The 19,786-nt window shown below is 45.4% G+C and overlaps 1 protein-coding gene across 2 annotated transcripts in view; it reads right to left on the bottom strand.

The window, feature by feature from the left end:
• LOC147702853 (kazal-type serine protease inhibitor domain-containing protein 1-like) overlaps positions 1-19,786 on the bottom strand; it is a 296,214-nt gene that overhangs the window by 85,377 nt on the left and 191,051 nt on the right. The window contains exon 3 of one of the 2 annotated variants that reach the window (XM_086931436.1): positions 586-720. In XM_086931436.1, coding sequence (XP_086787562.1) covers positions 586-720 — 135 coding nt within the window. Of the gene's footprint in view, positions 1-572; positions 721-19,786 lie in introns of both variants that reach the window. The other variant, XM_086931435.1, reaches the window with a different exon arrangement.

Here is a 19,786-nt window from a genome sequence, read left to right as displayed (position 1 = left end):
GATTTACTGATTTTTGTGCCTGAGGAACTAGAGGATATTTGTATACAAAGTGCAAGCCCCAAAGTGAGTTGGATAACATTTTATCGCTCCTCCTTACTGTGCATTAATTGACCGCCTATGACCATTAATATCACGTATGCGCTCCTAATCCAGATCTGCATTGAGAGAAATATGTTAATATTTCAAAAGAATTAAAGGCACCTGTGTTTCACCCAGCACAGTATCTGCTATTTGTTAAACACCAGTAAATGGCACTTGGGGATTATTTTGAGTCAAGTGGATAAGGGAAAGCTGCCAAAAAGCAGCAAATGTGTTCCCATCCTCCCTGTTTAGAGTGCAAGGCAGATGGGACATACAGCGCTTTTTGACGGATGTCCTACATCTGCCAAACTCTAAATAAGCCCCTTGGATACCTCTTGGTCTAAGTGGTGAATTAATTTATTACCGGAGTGTCCCATAAATGTACACATTTACCTTTGTCCAGCAGCACCTTCGACCAAAGTAAGAAAAGTCCTAAACCTTAGAGGCTAACATCAACAGAAAACAGATGTTTGCATAAAAAATCAACTTACTGTCGTCAGTCACCTCAAGTTTAGACTCTGCGAGTGTAGTTCCATACTTATTCGTTGTGTGGCAGATGTATATCCCTTCATCCGATTTCTTTATTCCTTGAATTTGCAGCCATCCAGTAATCCCATACTTCTGGGGGCCACCTCGTACCTACATACATTTAAAGAAAGAGTTTTAGGTGTCTGATATAAAAACGCACCGGCATGACCAGGAAGGGAAGAGTAGGTACTCCAAAACAAAGTTAAACAGTGAGAATCTGTGCCCTATAGGACGCCAAACTGCTCAAAATGAAACTATTTCAGGCGTACCACACATTTGTTTATTATTATTATTATTATTATTATTGAAAGTTTTATATAGCGCGAACAAGATCTTTGCAGATATCAGAGCACTTTCCGTCTGGTAGCTTTGCACAGAGCAGCCAGGCTTACTTACAAAGTCAATGTGTAAGGGATTTGTGCAACACACACAGTACCAAAATGAATACACCACAAAAAAACTCCACACAGGTTTAGAAGAATAGAGAATATTCATCTCAGCAAAGTAAGACCAAAACGAGAACAAATCCAATCAGTACAAATTGAGATATTAATTTTGAAAGATTAAATACAGAAATAGGGCTTAGAAGTCACTACCAGTCAGAAGGTTACTTGAGGTCACAAGGGACCGGTGCAAATCTAAAGTTCAGGCCCACTGCAATGGAGGCAGGCCGGCTACAGGACCAATTATTATTATTATTATTATTATTATTATGTTTCTTATATAGCGCCTGAATAGACCCCCGAAGGGGTATCTCCGCTCTTGCCTTGGGACCCCGTCCTGGCTTTTTCCCTGTGAGATAGCCCCTACAGGGCATCCCCAAGGTGAAAGCCAGGCATCCCGCCGCGGGGGGCCGTTGTGGAGATTAAGCAAGCTTAATGCCCAGAGTTGCAGAGTGTGAACCCATGATTAGGTCAGGCACCGAAGCGAGAATTATCGAGTCCATGGACATTTGAGCTCAAGACCCTGCCGCGTAGGGAATTGAACCCTGGTCCCGGGTCTGACCTCTGCTTCAGGGTCTGCCTGCTCTAACCAGTGAGCCACACTTCTCCACCAATGCAGGACCCACTGGCAAAGTACCTTGGATGGAGCAAAGAGTCAACGCTGAGGGCACGATGCGTCGATCTTTTCCACGCAGTCAGGTTGCTGCATCGTCATTAAGCTTCATTGAAGTGAAGGCAATGCATCGCCATCGAGCCATGCAGAGTACTGTCACCGGGCTGGGAAAGCTGTAGAACCACTGTTGAACAGCCTAGGAGTCTGCGTGGCAGGGCAATGCGTCGGTTCTGACGAGTGCAGTGGTGACAATGCGTGGGTTTTGTAGCAAAACAGCTGCAGAACCCTTATGAGGCCCAGAACATGGAGAGGGCACCTCATGAATATGTAGGACTCACAGAAGGCACAGTCCAGCATCACCAGCAGAGTCTTAGGAAGTATTTTGTGTCCCTGAGACTTCGAAAACAGAAGGCAAGAAAGCAAGTCCTTGGAGATTACTTGGAGGGAAGGTAGAGTCAAACACTTCAATAGAGTCATGGAGCAGCAGGGCAACAAGCAGAAAATCAGATCTTCCAGAAAATCAGTTCAGTTGAGTTCTTAAGCACCACAGCAGTCCTTCCGACAGAGGTTCAGTTCAAGATCAGAAGTGTCTGGGGTTAGAGACCTAGTACTTATAACCAAAAGTGCCTTTGATGTAAGGATGACTTCACAGGAACTCTCTGAAGTCCACAAGGATCGCTTTCAAGCCAGTCCTGTCTGCCAGGCTAACCCTAGGGGGTAAATCAGTGCTTTGTGAGCAACAGTATACTTGTCACCAATGTCCTGTAAGGTAAGAGTTAGCAGACAGTTATGGATAGCATGCACATAGCATTGCTGCAATGGACAAGAAGGAGATTACTCATTTTTGAATCAAAAATTAATTATTCATTTTTTTGTTGTTATAGCATTCATTTCATGGTTGGGAGTACACAGTTAAGAACAGCACTGCATAAAATGTATTGACAACCACAATAAACTTGGTGCAACAAACGTGAATAAATAGTGCAAGTGGCGACGCAAGTGAGAAGAGTGAAAACAGCGTAGTCGGCGCACTGTGTATAGAGTGCAAATTATCTATAGTGAGTGGCTAAGGACGGCGCATGTGACAGAGTGGTATCACAGTGGGCACAATTAATTAGATAGATTTAAAGCCACTAAGAAGAAGTGCGCCTATTAATTAGGCTGTTGAGTCGACAGCGTTTCGATCCGGACCATTTCGGATCATCATCAGGACTGGTTGTCTGAGTTGGGTAGTGCTGTGAAAAAAGGGGGACGGAGTGTTAGGGCGGGGAATCCGGTAACCGTGAAGGATCAAGGGGCAATTAGAAAGGGCTGCGGTTACCTTAAGTAGTCCTTCTGAGTTGGAGTACTTGTATAGATGTGACTTGAAAAGCCAGGGGATCACCGGGATCTCTTCGCTGGAGTAAGCCAGTTGTGGCTGGGAAGAGAGGAGGAAGAAGGGTAACTGAACGGGCAATGTACACATGAGACATTCCCTACCGTTAGTAAAACAGTCGCGCCATGCGTGGGAAGGGAGGAAAAGGGGTGGGGGTTGGGGATTGTATATCTCGCTATGGGTTTCCCCACATCTCTATGTAGCCATGTACACAAGAAAAATTCCACATCCTTTAAACAAGTAGCGCCAAACTAAAACGGGATGGGAGTGAGGGGAGGGGGGGGGGGAAGGGGTAGGGGGGGCAACAGGACACTACCTATTGAAGTGTGTCAGCCCCTCCCATTTTTCCCAGCACAAGAAGACCCATCAGAATGCAGATGAGGGCTCACCTGATGGAGCAAGGATTTGCACGTTGTGCGACTTGCTTGGATTCAAACCCCTCGCCTAACCTTTAAAATAGTAACCAACTCGTTTCGTGTATTAATATCGCACTTTCACACTACACGCGGGTGTCCCAGAGATGCTTGCTTATGTGTTTTCTAATCCTAACAAAGCTTGCACACTGACTGGTCGCTGCTATGCGGGATTTCAGTCTGCGCATGCGTCGGTCATACCCATGTGATGTGACGCACTCGTAGTTCTGGAGGGATTTTTTCGCACATGCGCATTATTTGCAAACATGGCCGCTTTGTTTTTAACATGCATCTTGCTTGCTATCGCTGCTATTGCACAAATGTCTATTTCTGCCTAACTCTTAACGCTATAGATATTATAAAGTAAGGGATGTAATATAGCCGATCACGGTATACAGTGTAATCATTTTTTTTTATGTTCCTAATTTGTTTTCGCTTACTTTTCATGTACCGCGTATTTGCGGGCCTGGGAGTGGGGAGCCTCTCCATCTTGGAAGTCTGAGTGGACCTGACCACGTGACAAGAGAACCTAGTCTTGCAGCAGTGGAACTCAGCCAGCTGGCTGTCGAAGCAGAGATGCTCCTGGGAACCTGCACTCTGACCCAGCGAGAAGAAGCTGTATTACACCTAAAATTGATACAAAATTGATAGTCCACTGTGTGTCCTATTGTTCTCTTTTGCACGTATGCCATGGGAACTGGAATGTAAGGGGTGGGTACGAAAAATGAATATTAATTGTGGGAACACTAAATTCTAGGTAGGGACAATGACCTAACCACCTCACTTGTCCAATCCAAAGTTGGGGATCCTGTCACTTGCAACATTTGTGGGTGGTCCACTGACCCGAAAACAGTATAACTAGTCTAGGTTTAGCTAGAGAAATTGTCCGACTTGTCCGAGTAGCTGACCTGTCACCGACCCTACGAACTCTATAGGTGATTGATACAGAGAGCTGCGGAGCACTCTGTCTATAATTTCCACAAACTCACTGGGGTGGAATAGTTTACGTGCTGGCGAAGCACTTTGCGGGAAGATTCGAAAACCCAATCGGGGTTATTGGCAGATTCCATGCAGAGAGGGAGTAGCGCAGGCGTTGCATCCGAAGCTGCAGGTGTTGGTCGTACCCTTTGATGAGCCCAGTCCTGATCTAAATCCTGAGGGGTATCCTGTCTTGACGGTCCATGAGCTGTACCTGCTCGCCTACTGGCATTCTAAGTCCTTGAGGGTCCTTGGCCTCACCATTTTCCCAAGTGACCCGTGGCCAGGGTTAGTCCTCATTCCCTTCCTAGGTAAATATATATCTGTGGGTGTCCGTCTATCTTTACTCTTTTTCCTTTTCTCCTTTTGAATAAAGCATCATTGCCTATGTTATTTTCCCTGTCTCTTCCAAAAGATTTTACATGCAAACTGTTTTATTAGTTATGTTCCATTTTTTCCCTTACCTGTAGGATATTAATGAACTGTTTACTTGATCAGTGTGATTTATTCTTACCCTCCTTTAGAATCTATGCTTTAATTAGTAGATAGAATAAGGTCTCACTTCACCTGCCTTAGTATAAGCCTGTAAACTGAATAGCATGTTCCCTGTTACCCTTTTCCTGTACTTTGCTCGCACTCAATGGTGCTCACTCTCATTCATAGTTACATTATAGTCCTGATTCTAGTTATTGATATTCTAATCTGTATAAACTTTATTCTCATGGCATATGAAATTTGACTTTTACTATATAAAGTCTTGAAAACCCTTCAGGTGTCTGTGGTTATTGCAAAAGGTATAAATCGTTATTCAAATGTACAAGGTATTCTGGTTAGTCTTATCTCCTACCCCTGCTAGCTCCTGATTCATCGGGAACTTAGATACCTGTGACAAGGATTGGTAAGTCAGGTACAACGGGAAATAATAGTAAAAGAAACACAAGAATAACTGATAGTGACGTGTAAGCTCGCCCGATTCACAAGAATACAGTGATAAACACGTTATGGGCCCAGGTGCGTACAATTTGGTGAAATAAAGAGTTGGGCGACCTGCGCGCTCTATCAGTAATTTTCTGGTAGCAGTAGTATGGTTAGGACTAGTTAAGATAGGCAGATAAGATATTTCATGAATAAACCGTGAATCTATAATATGTGCTACTAAAAATGTATTGCTGCCAAAAACATTTTTTATTATTGCTTTGAAAATGTTATAAAATGTTTTGAAATGATATTTTATGAAATGCTGCTATATTATTATATGTGATTAACAAATTGTTAGTGATTGTTCTATGTTGTCTGGAATCCCCGGAGAATAGTATAGCGGGTGGTGAGCAGAATCCACTTAAGCTGTGAGGTCATTGGCTGCGAGGAAGATTAGTGCATGGTTAGGAAGAACCGGAAGCGCTAATTAGGGATTTCTGAATGAACAGTTGAATAAATGGCAGCAACGAGTCCGGTTATGAAACTTCAGTTGTGATATTACCTAGTAAGGGTCACACGAGGAAGGAGTAGTAGGTTCATCGGAGCTTGAGTGATAGCCAAAGAGTACATTGGTGAAACTTTAGACTTAGTATATATCCCGGAAAGAGTGGATGAGTCAAAAGAAGTAACAGGTTCTCTAAGGCTTGTGTGAAGGGTAGGCAGAAGGGTCTATCCGTAGTGAATGAAAAGTAGACAGAAGTGGTTTACTTGTAGCGACACCAAAACCTTCTTTCTTTTCAAAACACTCGAGCACAGTGGCGAATGTTATACGTTGTTAACTAAATTGAGCACTTGCACTTTAAGAAAAATTCAAAGTTTCTGTTACCTTGTGAAGGAGGGAGTCGGTCGCAAAGCTGCACTGACGTCACTCCGTGCCGCGCTGAGATTGGCTGAACAGCGGGCTTGTAACGAAGCTAGTATTGTAAAGGAGGGGTGAGTGCCGAAGTGTGTGCCCGCGTCTCGCGAAAAGGCCGCGCACCCATTTGTCGAGAGTATTTGCAACCTCTGTGTTGATTGGTTGTTGAATATTGAAAGGCACGCTAGCATTGGAAGCACGTTTATAAACAAAATCACACACTCGGAGCCTGAGGATAGCTTGGAGAGGTGTATGTGGTATCCCGAATTCTTACCTGATCCGAAAAAAATCTATGTTTTCATAAGGAGCAGATGCTCAGAGGTAGACCTTACAATATGTACGGAAGCAAGAGGAAAATGTCATTTGCCGAAAAGATCAAGAATTATTTCAAGAAAGACAAGCCCGTCAGAACTAGGGAGGGTGTAATCATTCCACCAGCTAATACTCCTGCATCCTTTATGATGTTTGACAAAGGGTATCATACCTGTGTATGGTTGGAAAATTGGGTAAAGTATACCGAAGATGACGGAATCCTAGCGTTTCCTCTCGATGGTACTTTTAATAGTAGAATCCTGTTTAACTTGAGGACCCGAATGAGTGACCTACATCCCAGACCTAGATTAACGTAATATGAGGCTTTAGAGGAATGGGAGATTGAGGCTCTAGAGCGAGACAGACCCCGAATGGATAAGGGGGTAAGCAAATGGTATCCGAAATTGCAGCGAGAAACCAAGGAGAAAAAGATGAAACAGTGGAGACAGAATATGATGGTTGAGGGACTGTTTCCAGTATTTGGGGTAGAGGAACCTGTGGGAGGAAAATGCACAGAGAAAACCCGACACCTGCTGCCTGCAGGTGATTCAGAAGATGAGTATCTGGAGGATTTATGTATGAAAAATCCACCTCCTTATGAGGAGGAGACAAGGTCCCTAAGTACCAAAAACCCATTTTTCAGACGTCCTAGAAGTAGAAGGGCCAGTGAAACAGATACAACAGGTATAGGTAATAGGCAAACCAATAGGGGCGGGTTTTGTAGACCTGATACCACTGTTCCAAATTATAGACCATTGGGTGATGAAAGACCAGTTATGACAGTCCCAACGGCCCCAAGTCTGTATCCACCTTTAGTTCCGCAAGTATTGCATGACACATCCATTGAAAAGGTTTTGCACGAAAGAGAAAAAGAAGCCTTAATTAAACAGCTAAATGAACTCATTCAGACAATAGCACAGATAAATCCCAGTCCTGAAGCTCTGACAATTCCAGTAACTATTGGTCCCGTTGTCCCTCTTTATGGGGATAGACAGGCTAGTACAAGAACTCCAGCTATTTCTCCTGCCGTAGCGCAGCCCAGGAAGGAGCCTCTTATCGTTGATGACCAGGCAAGCAAATGTGAATCTGTGATTTCCCTAAAGGATCTGCCCATAAGGGAACCGGAAAGCAGTATACCCCGGACGAGGCCTCAGACTAGGGCAAAGGAAGTCTTGATTGAAACAGGTTCAGGGACCCGGAGTGCCACAGTAGTAACTCCGGAGGCATTAGACCGATGGACCAGAGAAATAGAAAAGGAAACTCCCCAGCCCAAACCTTTAGATATCTACAAACTAAGAATAGAAATGGAGGAACTTATAGCTGGAAATGTGGGATTAGACAGGTTAAACACTCTTAATGAGGAGGAGTTACTGTTTATAAGCAAAAGCCTTACCCGAAACACCAGAGTGTTCCATGAGAAACTAATGGACACTGCAGCCAGTATGGAAATAGATGTTAGCAAATCCAAAGTCTTACAAAAGCCCTACAGAACCGAATTTTCAGATAAAGACCTGGAGAACATGAATGTGTCAGGGAAAAAGGTACAGATAAAAGAATCGTTGAATTTGTTACAGAAATGGGGGACTTAGAAAAGTGGAAAACCAGGTGGGCAAAGAAAAAGGAAGATAGTAAGGCCAGACCGAAGACTTCTGAATATGTCCTACAAGAAGTTGACAAGGCAGAAAAATTATATCCCATGAGAGAAGTACTAGGTGGGAAATATGTGCATGTTCCATGGTCCCGACAGGATATTGTGTCTTTCACAAATGATTTCCCAAAATTAAGAGAGAAGCCTGTGGAATGGTATAGGCAGGTTGAGCGATTTGTTAAGGTCCAAAAATGTCTCCTGAAGGACCTAGATGGGTTCTTTGACATTGTAGTTCCTGTCGATTTGTGGACAGAATGCAAAATTGCAGTTGATTGGCCCAGTGAAGAGTATGAGAGAGACTCCAGAACCGGAGCTCCCTCACCGGAGGCAATGAGAAAATATGATAAAGTAATACAATACTTAAAAGAGAAAGTGCCAGCTAAAGAAACTGATTGGACCCGTATAGATAGAACTACCCAAAATCGTGATGAGACTGTGCATTCCTATTATGAGCGACTGTTGCAGGTGTTCAAGACCTACAGTGGAATCGATAACATTGAAATGAAGGATATGACTCATTTCATTTACCGATTTGTGTTGGGATTGAGGCCTGAAATCTCACAGTGGATTAGAGACAATAAAATCTGTTGGCAGGGAAAACCCATAGATGAGGTCCTGCAGTACGCTAAGTACTGCGAGGACGAGATGGAAAATAAGCGAAAGGCCCTAAAGGAGAAGGTGATGTGGGCTCAGGTGAAATTGGCCGAACAACAGGAAAAACAGTTAAGTAAAGTGAATAATAATAACCCGAATACCAACTCTGGGGGAGGAGGGAAGCCCCAAGTAAAAATGAGTCGCGAAGAGGCCAAGAAGAAGTTCCCCTGCCATGGGTGCGGTCGGATAGGGCACTGGAGAGACGAGTGTCCAATGTTGCAGCATGGTAACCTGAAAAGTAATGATTTAAATCCACAGGTGCAGAATGAGGGGCCACGAAAAACCCAGCAACAGGTAAAACAAAATCAGTTGCCTCGTGCTCCTAGGCAAAATTATAGGCACAAGGCTCAGCAGAATGAAGAGATTGAGGTATGGGAAGGAAGGGAGGATAGAAATGCAGCAACCTCGCAATTCCTGTTGAATGATACATTCCTCTGTGATGAACCATACTGACGGGGCCTGAGGGGGGAGGACGAGGAGTGCGTGCTTGGCGCCTCCTTACCGGTAGACCAGACAGGGCCATACATTGAAGGAAAGGTTGAAGGAAATGACGTCACCTTTCTGTTGGACACTGGTGCTACCCGTTCTACTGTGAGAACAGCAGACGATCCTAACCTACCCCTCTCGGGAGAAGCTATCCAAGTAGTGGGCGTGTCAAACCAGATAATTAGAACTCCTGTAACTGAACCAATGGAGATTTCTATAGGGAACTTTAAAGAGATGCACAGATTTGTCGTCTGTGACTCCAGTCCTGTGAATTTGCTGGGACGTGATTTGCTGTGCAAAATGAACTGCACCATCTTTTGCACACCAAAAGGCGTTGAAATTCAGACCCCAGATGAAGATGGACTTTACAAATTAATGTTACTAAGGCCTGACTCAGAAATAAAGAAACTGACAATACAGGACTTACCTGAAGAACTCCAACAGAAAGTGATACCAGATGTGTGGGATTTCACTGGGAGAGATGTGGGATTAATGGCAAATGTAGACCCAGTTAAAATAGCCATTAAGTCAAATGCAGTTTACCCAAATATTAAACAGTATAAAATGAATGCAGAAGTGAAAGCCGGAGTTGCTATCGAAGTGAAAAGATTGCTAGAAGCTGACATTATACAGGAAGTAATGAGCAGTCCTTGTAATTCACCCATAATTGGAATTAAAAAGCCTAGTGGAAAGTACAGGGTAGTGCAGGACCTGCGAAAGGTAAACCAGATTGTTGTACCTTGCTGTCCTATTGTGCCAAACCCTGCAGTGATTTTGTACCAAATTCCATGGAATGCAGAATGGTTTACCGTTATTGACTTATGTTACGCATTCTTTTCCATCCCATTACATCCAGACAGCAAATGTATTTTCTCATTTGAATTTGACAGTCATGTCTATATCTGGAATCGTGTTCCTCAAGGGTACACAGAGAGTCCTTCAATTTTCAATGAGATTTTAAAAAGATGCCTTGAATCACTAATCTTGCCTAGAGAATCGGTTTTGGCCCAGTGTATAGACGACCTCTTGGTGGCGTCTAAAAGTCGGAACGACTGTGTTACTGATACCATTGCATTATTGAATCATCTAGGCAAAGGAGGACATAAAGTATCACCTGATAAATTACAGTTCTGTAAAAACTCAGTGAAATATCTGGGGCACCAGATAGAAAAAGGTATCCGGAAGGTCACTTCAGAAAGAATTAGAATAATTCGAGACATGGAGTTACCCAGAACCCAGAAAGAAGTTAGAATGTTCCTAGGAGTTGTAGGATACTGCAGACAGTGGATTGTGGGATTTGCTGTTCTAGCAAAACCATTAATAAAGATGACCAAGAAAGGAGCAAAGGATCCAGTTGAATGGGATGATGAAAGTATGACATCCTGGATAAAATTACGAAACTGTCTGTGTTCAGCTCCTGCATTAGGAATGCCTGACTATTCTAAAAACTTTGACCTGTTTTGTGATACACGCGACAATTGTGCACTCTCAGTCCTAACACAAGAACATGGTCTGACCAGACGTCCGGTGGCCTATTTTTCGGCTACTTTAGATCCAGTGGCTGCTGGATTGCCTGGATGCCTAAAAGCAGTCGCTGCAACTTGCACTAGTCTAGAACAAAGTGAAAGCATTGTTATGGGACATCCTGTAACTGTATATGTTCCACATTCAGTTGTGATTCTGCTGACCAGAACCAAGACTCAGTATCTCACACCCAGTCGGCTGACTAAGTATGAGAGAATTCTTATAGGTGCAGAAAATGTGATAATTTCCCGATGTAACATACTAAATCCAGCAACCTTGTTACCAAACACCCAAAGTGCAGAAATTGAGGGTGAAATTGAGCATAATTGCATTGACCTAACTGAATATAGCACTAAACCCCGACCTGATATAAAAGAAACAGCCTTGCCAATAGAAGACCTTTAAATGTTTGAGGATGGCTCATGCTTAAGACATGAGGATGGGGGTCTGAGTGCTGCCTATGCTGTAGTCACTCTGGAAAAGACACTAGAAGCCTCCTATTTAAGTGAAATAAAATCTGCACAAGTAGCTGAATTGATTGCATTGGCAAGAGCCTGTAAACAAGGGAAAAACAAAAGAGTAACCATATATACTGACAGCCAGTATGGTTACGGGGTTTTGCATGACTTCAGCCAGTTATGGCTGCAAAGAGAATTCATGACTTCCTCAGGCACCCCTATTAGAAATGGAAAAGTGGTACAGCACTTACTGGAAGCAATCCAGTTACCCAAAGAATTGGTGGTGGTCAAATGTGCTGCTCACAAATCTAGAAATGACGATGTGACAGCTGGAAATAGATATGCTGACCAAATAGCCCAATATTGTGCACGACACAAAATGTCATTAAACATCAAATTGTGGGGAGGCGGAAACAGCTGCCAACTTATGGTGTTTGAGAGTGTATCTATTTGGGAGGAACTGAAAGGGTTGCAAATTGCAGCAGAACCAGAAGAACAGGAAAGATGGGAGAAAGATGGCTGCCGGCCCAGGAATAGAGATGGGTTCATTGCTTGTAGTGATGGTACGCCTGTGTTGCCAGATAGTATGGTTGCTTCTATGGCCAGACTGATACACGGAGACTCACATATAGGGAGGGATGCAATGGTCTGTGTTTTGTATGGTATGGTACAATTCGAAGTTCAGGAACATTGCAGATGCACTTTGCCAGAGGTGTTTAATTTGTCAGCAGTTTAACCCTGGGAAAAGAACAGTAGTGTTACAAAGTACAATTGGAAAGGCAAAAAGGTCCTTTTATCAGACTGCAGGCTGACTTTATTCAGTTACCCATGTGCAAAGGATATAGGTACGTTTTGGTTATAGTCTGCCTATTCTCAAGATGGGTGGAGGCCTACCCAGCAAAGAAAAATAATGCTATTACTGTAGCCAAATTGTTGCTAAGGGAACTGATACCTAGGTACGGTTTCCCAGACACAATTGAATCAGACAGAGGTGGGCATTTTGCCAATGAAATATTAGATGAACTTTATAAAGCATTCAAAATTACCCCAAAACTTCACTGTGCATATCATCCAGAGGCTTCTGGAGTAGTCGAACAGGTGAATGGCACTATAAAGTCAATATTGGGAAAGATGTGTAACTCTACAGGATTGAACTGGATAGACGCTTTACCCCTTATCCTGATGGGATTGAGAAGCATTCCAGACCGAAAGACAGGCCTGAGTCCCCATGAGATATTAATGGGAAGAGTGATGCGACAGGCATGGGTACCAGGACACAAACTGCTAAGTATTTCTGATGATTTGGTACTAGAATACTGCAAGCAGCTGGGTGACCAAGTGCGTTCTATCTTTCACCAGATTGGGGAGGACGCCGTTGCCTGGCCAACAACTCCAGTCCATAATCTGAAACCCGGTGATTGGGTTGTGTTAAAGAAACACACCCGGAAGACTTGCCTTGCACCAAAGTGGGGAAAACGCAGACAAGTGATCCTCGTCACCACAACTGCAGTAAAGTGTGCAGGAGTGCCAAAGTGGATCTATGCCAGTCATACTAAGCGGGTGACCGGAGAAGAAGCGACTGAAGCTGAAGGTTGTGCAGCTGAGGGGTCTCCAGATGAGGGTCCGGAACTAGCTGATGTTGAACAACTGAGTACCAGTCAAGGCGAATGGTTCCCAGCAGACGATCTGATTCATAATCCAATAAGAACCAGAAAGTACTCCTACCTAGATAGAGAGTGGGATAGTGAGGACGAGACAGGAATTGACGGACATAATCAGGTCATCGAAATTCATGTTAGACCTGCAGAAGAAAAAGGTCAGATAGGGACAGACCAAGTCATCGACACACCTCCAAAGACTCCAGAAACTAAAAAGGGACAGATAGTAATTAGGGCTGAAGTTCATGCGGAAGAAAATCAAGAGCTCGAAGTGCAACAACAGGAACAGATAGAAATAGACGAACGTGTTCAGGAGACTGGGTCTGAAATAATTGAAAGTCAAAGTCAAATCCAAAGTACACCTGAACAAGGCCAGTTTAGAGACCAGGCAGAAGAAACTGAAGTAAGACCTGGAACTAGTCAGACAGGAAGGGACGAAAACACTGTCGAAATAAATGTACCACAACTGAATGAAAATAAAAGAGCACGTGAAGAGAGCCAGATCACAGTGCCAGTTAAAAGACTAAAAAGGAAGAAAAGTGTACCCAGGTACATAAGAAGACTGAAACTAAGATTGAAAACTGTAGAGGAAAAACTAGAAGACCGGAAAAAGGCTGCCAGTGAAAAGGAAAGAACTGGAGTCCAACCTAAAAGAAGGAGTAGCAGAATAAAAAGACAAAACGAAAACTATTGAGGTCCTGAATGGACTTACTTAGTGCTTGAAGAATTTGAAGACCTCGAAATAAGTGACGAAAGTGACAGAGAATTGGTCACTGATCAGGGTTCCGAAGAAGAAGACCCAACAAGTTCAAGTTCGGTCATTTGTATAGTGCACTACTCACCCAGAGGGTCTCAAGGCGCTTGGGGAAGGGGTACATTATTTGTCGAACAGCCATGTTTTGAGTTCTTTTCTGAAGGAGGTGTGGTTTTGAGTAAGGCGGAGGAAAGTGGGAAGTGAGTTCCAGGCCTTGGCAGCCAGGAAGGAGAAGGATCTGCCACCCATGGTGGATTTTCGGATGCGCTGGACTGAGGCGAGGGCTTGATTGGACGATCTTAGTTGGCGGGTGGGTGTGTAGAAGGACAGTCGAGTGTTGAGGCATTCGGGTCCTAGATTGTAGAGGGCTTTGTGTGCTTGGGTGAGAAGACGGAACGTAATTCTCTTGTTAACAGGAAGCCAGTGGAGGTCTTTTAGGTGTCCGGTGATGTGGTCTTGGCGAGGGATGTCCAATATGAGTCTCGCTGATGCGTTTTGGATGCGTTGGAGTTTTTTTTGTAATTTTGCTGTGATTCCGGCGTATAGTGTGTTACCATAATCCAGTCGACTTGTGACCAGTGCGTGGGTGACAGTCTTTCTTGTCTCGAGGGGGATCCAGCGGAAGATCTTTTTGAGAATGCGAAGTACGTTGAAGCAGGAGGATGAGACAGCGTTGACTTGTCTGGACATCGAGAGAGAGGAGTCTAGGATGAAGCCAAGGTTGCGTGCGTGGTCTGTGGGTGTGGGTGCTGTGCCCAGAGCGGAAGGCCACCAAGTGTCGTCCCAGGCAGAGGGGGAAGATCCTAGGATGAGCACCTCCATTTGGTCTGAGTTGAGTTTTAGGCGGCTCTGTTTCATCCATTCTGCTACTTCTTTCATGCCTTCGTGAAGATTGGTTTTGGCGGTGTTAGGGTCTTTGGTGAGGGAAAGGATTAACTGGGTGTCGTCGGCGTAAGAGATGATGTTGAGGTTGTGTTGGCGCGCAATGGATGCAAGTGGGCTCATGTAAACGTTGAAGAGTGTGGGACTGAGTGACGATCCTTGTGGTATGCCACAGATGACTTCAGTGGCCTCTGAGGTGAATGGGGGAAGTCAGACTCTTTGAGTTCTCCCGGCGAGGAATGAGATGATCCAGTCCAAGGCTTTTCCTTGTATGCCGATGTTGCTGAGGCGTTGTATAAGGGTGCTGTGACAGACTGTGTCGAAAGCGGCGGAGAGGTCGAGTAGAATGAGGGCCGCTGTTTCTCCGTTGTCCAGTAGTGTACGGATGTCGTCTGTTGCTGCAATGAGGGCGGTTTCGGTGCTGTGTTTGGCTCGAAATCCTGATTGAGAGAGATCTAGGGAGTTGTTGGATTCAAGGAAGGCGGCGAGCTGGCTGTTGACGGTTTTCTCAGTGACTTTGGCGGGGAAAGGGAGGAGGGATATGGTCCGGTAGTTTTTAAGTTCGGAGGGGTCTGCTGTGGGTTTCTTCAAAAGGGCGCTGAGTTCGGCGTGTTTCCAGCTTTCTGGGAAGGTGGAAGAGTTGAGCGAGCAGTTGATGACATCACGGAGATGAGGTGCGATGATGGAGTCAGCTTTGTTGAAGATGTGGTGGGGGCAGGGGTCGGTTGGCGAGCCAGAGTGGATTGAGTTCATTAGGCGGATGGTGTCTTCTGTGATGATTGGGTTCCAGGAGCTAAGGTTGTTAGTCGGCGGTGTAGGTTCTGAGGGGGGTGGGGAGGGTTGATCGCTGGGAGTGTTCTCGAAGCTGTTGTGAATGTCGGCGATTTTGTTGTAGAAGAAGGAGGATAACGCATCACAGAGGTCTTGGGAGGGAGTGATGTCGTTAGATGCTGCGGTGGGGTTGGTGAATTCTTTGACGATGTTGAAAAGTTCCTTGCTGTTGTGGGAGTTGTTGTCGAGACGATCTTTAAATGCTGAGTTCTTGGTGGATCAAATCAGTTGGTGGTGTTTGCGGGTGGCTGCCTTGAGGGTGGCCATGTTGTCGGTGGTTGGGTTTTTGCTCCATGTTTTCTCCAGGGTGCGACATAGCTTCTTGGATTTTTTAAGGTCATCATTGAACCAGGGAGCCTTTTTGTTGCCTGGTTTAGTCTGGTATTTTTTCAGGGGTGCTAATTCGGCAGCGCTGTGGGTGATCCACTGCTTGAGATTGGTGACCGCTTGGTTTGGGTCCAATGACAGGGTGGGAGGGTTTTGGTTGAGAGATGTGAGGAGTTTGTCGGAGGTGATTTTGTTCCAGTTTCTCCGAGGGATAGGTTGTGGGCGGTTGTGGGTCCGGGTGGTATTGTAGCTGAAGTGAACACAACTATGGAGAGTTGTGGTGCGATCGAAGGAGATGTGCTTGCTGGAGGTGAAGATAGGGTCGAACGTGTGTCCGGCTACATGGGTGGGGGTGTCAACAAGTTGTTTGAGTCCGAGATTGGCCAGGTTATCCAGGAGGGTGGAGGTGTTGCTGTCGTGTTTGTTTTCGAGGTGGTAGTTGAGGTCTCCTAAAAGAATGTAGTTCTCGGAGGCGAGGGCATTTGGGCTGACGAAGTCAGTGATGTCATCACTGAATTGAGTGCGGGTTCCTGGGGGTCTGTAGATGAGGGTGCCTCTAAGTGTGGTCCTAGGGTTGGTGTGGATCTGAAAGTGGAGATGTTCGGCGGTTGCAAGATTATCGTCGGAGCTGGTCGTGATTTTGATGGAGTTCCTGTGGATGATGGCGATGCCTCCTCCTATTTATTTGGCGCGGTCTTTTCGGATAATCTTGTAAGCATCCGGTATGGCTATGGCGATGTCGGGTGCTGAAGATGTGATAATCCATGTTTCTGTAAGGAAGGCGATGTCCGGTGACGCAGTGTCGAGTAGGTCCCAGAGTTCAGTTGCGTGTCTGTGGACCGAGCGGGTGTTCAGCAGGATGCATTTCAGGTGGTTAGAGTCAGAGCTGTGTTTGGAGGAAGTGGGTTTGGTGATGGTCCTGAAGCAGTTGAACTTGCAAGAGAGGCAGGCGAATGGGCCGTGGGTACGTGCTGGGGTGGCTTTGCAGCATTGTGGTGAGCGTCCGGTTTGAGGGCGAGAAGAGTTGCGGCATCATATGTGAGTCTAGTGGGCTGGGTACGGCGGGGGCCAGGGGGTCTGGCGCTGGGCGCGGGCCAGGCGCGGACGGGTGTAGACGGGCTTACCTTTGGCGCGAATGGGGCACGACCGCTGCGCGTGAACGCTGCGCGAGCAGACATCTGTCATATGTGGATGGAGGAGGGGGAGGGGCGAGGGGTGGTCAGCTGGGAAGCGGGAGCTGGGCGGGGATCTGGTCGGGGAAGGCACAGGAAGCAAACAACAACAACAGCAAGCTCAAAATGGCCTCAGCCAAGATCGAAACCGGATTGGGGCACAGAGATCGATAGCGCGATCCTGATGTCAGAGGCACCGGTGAGATCAGGCAGCAATAAGTTAGGCAGACAGCGCAACAATTTCCAGAATACCAAATTATTAATTGCAGCGTAGTTAGGCAGACGGAGCGCTACGGCAAAATAATGCACAACAAAGTCCCAGCCTCTCAGGCAGTTCACACTTCAATGGGTACTTGCGATATCTTGAGGCAGGCAAAAGAGCGAGGTGGGGATGCAGAGGCACTTCAGGGGGCAGGCAGAGCGGGGAGCAGCGTCTGGAGCGACCGTGTCTGTTGAGAACAAGACGGTCACAGCGCTGCAGCGGGGGAGTGGGCATATGGTGTCAGTGGGAGGGGTGGTCAGCTGGGAGGCAGGAGCTGGGCGGGGATCTGGTCGGGGAAAGACACAGGAAGCAAACAACAACAACAGCAAGCTCAAAATGGCCTCAGCCAAGATCAAAACCGGATTGGGGCACAGAGATCGATAGCGCGATCCTGATGTCAGAGGCACCGGTGAGATCAGGCAGCAATAAGTTAGGCAGACAGCGCAACAATTTCCAGAATACCAAATTATTAATTGCAGCGTAGTTAGGCAGACGGAGCGCTACGGCAAAACAATGCACAACTAAGTCCCAGCCTCTCAGGCAGTTCACACTTCAATGGGTACTTGCGATATCTCGAGGCAGGCAAAAGAGCGAGGTGGGGATGCAGAGGCACTTCAGGGGGCAGGCAGAGCAGGGAGCAGCGTCTGGAGCGACGGTGTCTGTTGAGAACAGGACGGTCATAGCGCTGCAGCGGGGGAGCGGGCATATGGTGTCAGTGGGAGGGGTGGTCAGCTGGGAGGCGGGAGCTGGGCGGGGATCTGGTCGGGGAAGGCACAGGAAGCAAACAACAACAACAGCAAGCTCAAAATGGCCTCAGCCAAGATCAAAACTGGATTGGGGCACAGAGATCGATAGCGCGATCCTGATGTCAGAGGCACCGGTGAGATCAGGCAGCAATAAGTTAGGCAGACAGCGCAACAATTTCCAGAATACCAAATTATTAATTGCAGCGTAGTTAGGCAAAATAATGCACAACAAAGTCCCAGCCTCTCAGGCAGTTCACACTTCAATGGGTACTTGCGATATCTCGAGGCAGGCAAAAGAGCGAGGTGGGGATGCAGAGGCACTTCAGGAGGCGGGCAGAGCGGGGAGCAGCGTCTGGAGCGACCGAAGGTTAACTTTCATAAGATACCTGTGTAAAGTAACAAAGAGGGGTTGGAAAACTTCTTTTAAGCCACAATGTCTGATTCAAGTGTGAATGGAAGACCTAGACAGAATTGCTGTAAAACATGCTGTAAAATATGCTTATGTAGTGTAGCAATAGTATTGATAATATGGATAGGACTAACAGTCTTAATCCCGTTCATGTTAAGTAAAGACTCTAACCTGTATCCTACTAAACAAGTGACGGAGGACTCAGACATTCAACTGACAGAAGAAACACCACGAAGTGTAGAAAGACGTGAGAATACATTTAGCCTGAAACAAACTAGACCTGACTTAGATGCATCAGATGAGGGAGGACTACATTATCACAGAATCAAAAACAGAACACATTTAAATGTATTTGCAAACCTTTTAGTACACTATGTAGAAGCTATGGAAATAGAAGACTGTTATGTCTGTATGAAGCTACCTACTTCTGTAGCTGAAGGTGTGACCTATCACCATTTACCCCTAACCTATGGAATTTCCTGCAGTATTTTAGCAAGCCTATTTTACAGAAGCACCCTACAGTATTACTATTCAAACTCTGACGTAATTGTTTCAGAACTTCCTATTCGGGGAAACCTGAATATTGTACATATTAAAAGTGATGTGACTCGTTATATGGGAGAATACTTTCTGACTATAGGTGACATAGATTTAAATGAAGCACACAGAAATAATTTGACCTGTTCATTACATGAACAAGAGAAAATGTTTTTAAAAATGGCAGAGAAAAGAAGGGACAGTTTCCAAAAAAAGGCAAATGATAAAAGACAGAGAACTCCTAAATGGGCAGAAAACATGGAAAGCACCTCAAATGGTGAAGCTAATCCTGCATTGTTACTGGATTTCGAAAGAAAGGGGAAACTGTGTCTTCACAGAGAAAAGACTAGCTATAATAACAATGTATTCATCGGTTCCAGTGAATGCAAACACAATTATAAGGTAATTGGAGGTTGGGGATTCAAAAATGGGTCAGAACTTGTGTTTCCTGGAATATATTATATATGTGGAAACAGGGCTTATTTCAAATTTCCAGATCACTGGTATGGAAGCTGCTATTTTGGCATTGTCTTCCCGAAAATATACCATGTGAATGACGCCGCTGGAAGCAATGAAAATACTAATGGTTTAGTGCGTAGTAGAAGAGAAAGTGTAGGAGAAATAATAGGTGATATATTTAGTGCATTGATACCTGGAGTGGGAGTGGTTCTGAATACCAATCGAATTTGCAAATTGTCCACAGTAGTGGATCGGTTATCAACTGACACTGCTGCTGGATTCCTGCTGGTCAATACCGAATTGGTTGCGATCAGATCAATGGTTTTACAAAACCGCCTCGCTCTTGATACCTTATTGGCAAAAGAGGGCGGAGTCTGTAGAATGTTGAAAGCGCAACATTGT

This window comes from Lissotriton vulgaris, chromosome 7 (assembly GCF_964263255.1).
Source record: "Lissotriton vulgaris chromosome 7, aLisVul1.2, whole genome shotgun sequence".
NCBI classification, from domain to species: Eukaryota; Metazoa; Chordata; class Amphibia; order Caudata; family Salamandridae; genus Lissotriton; species Lissotriton vulgaris.
This window is presented reverse-complemented; position numbering and strand designations above follow the sequence as displayed.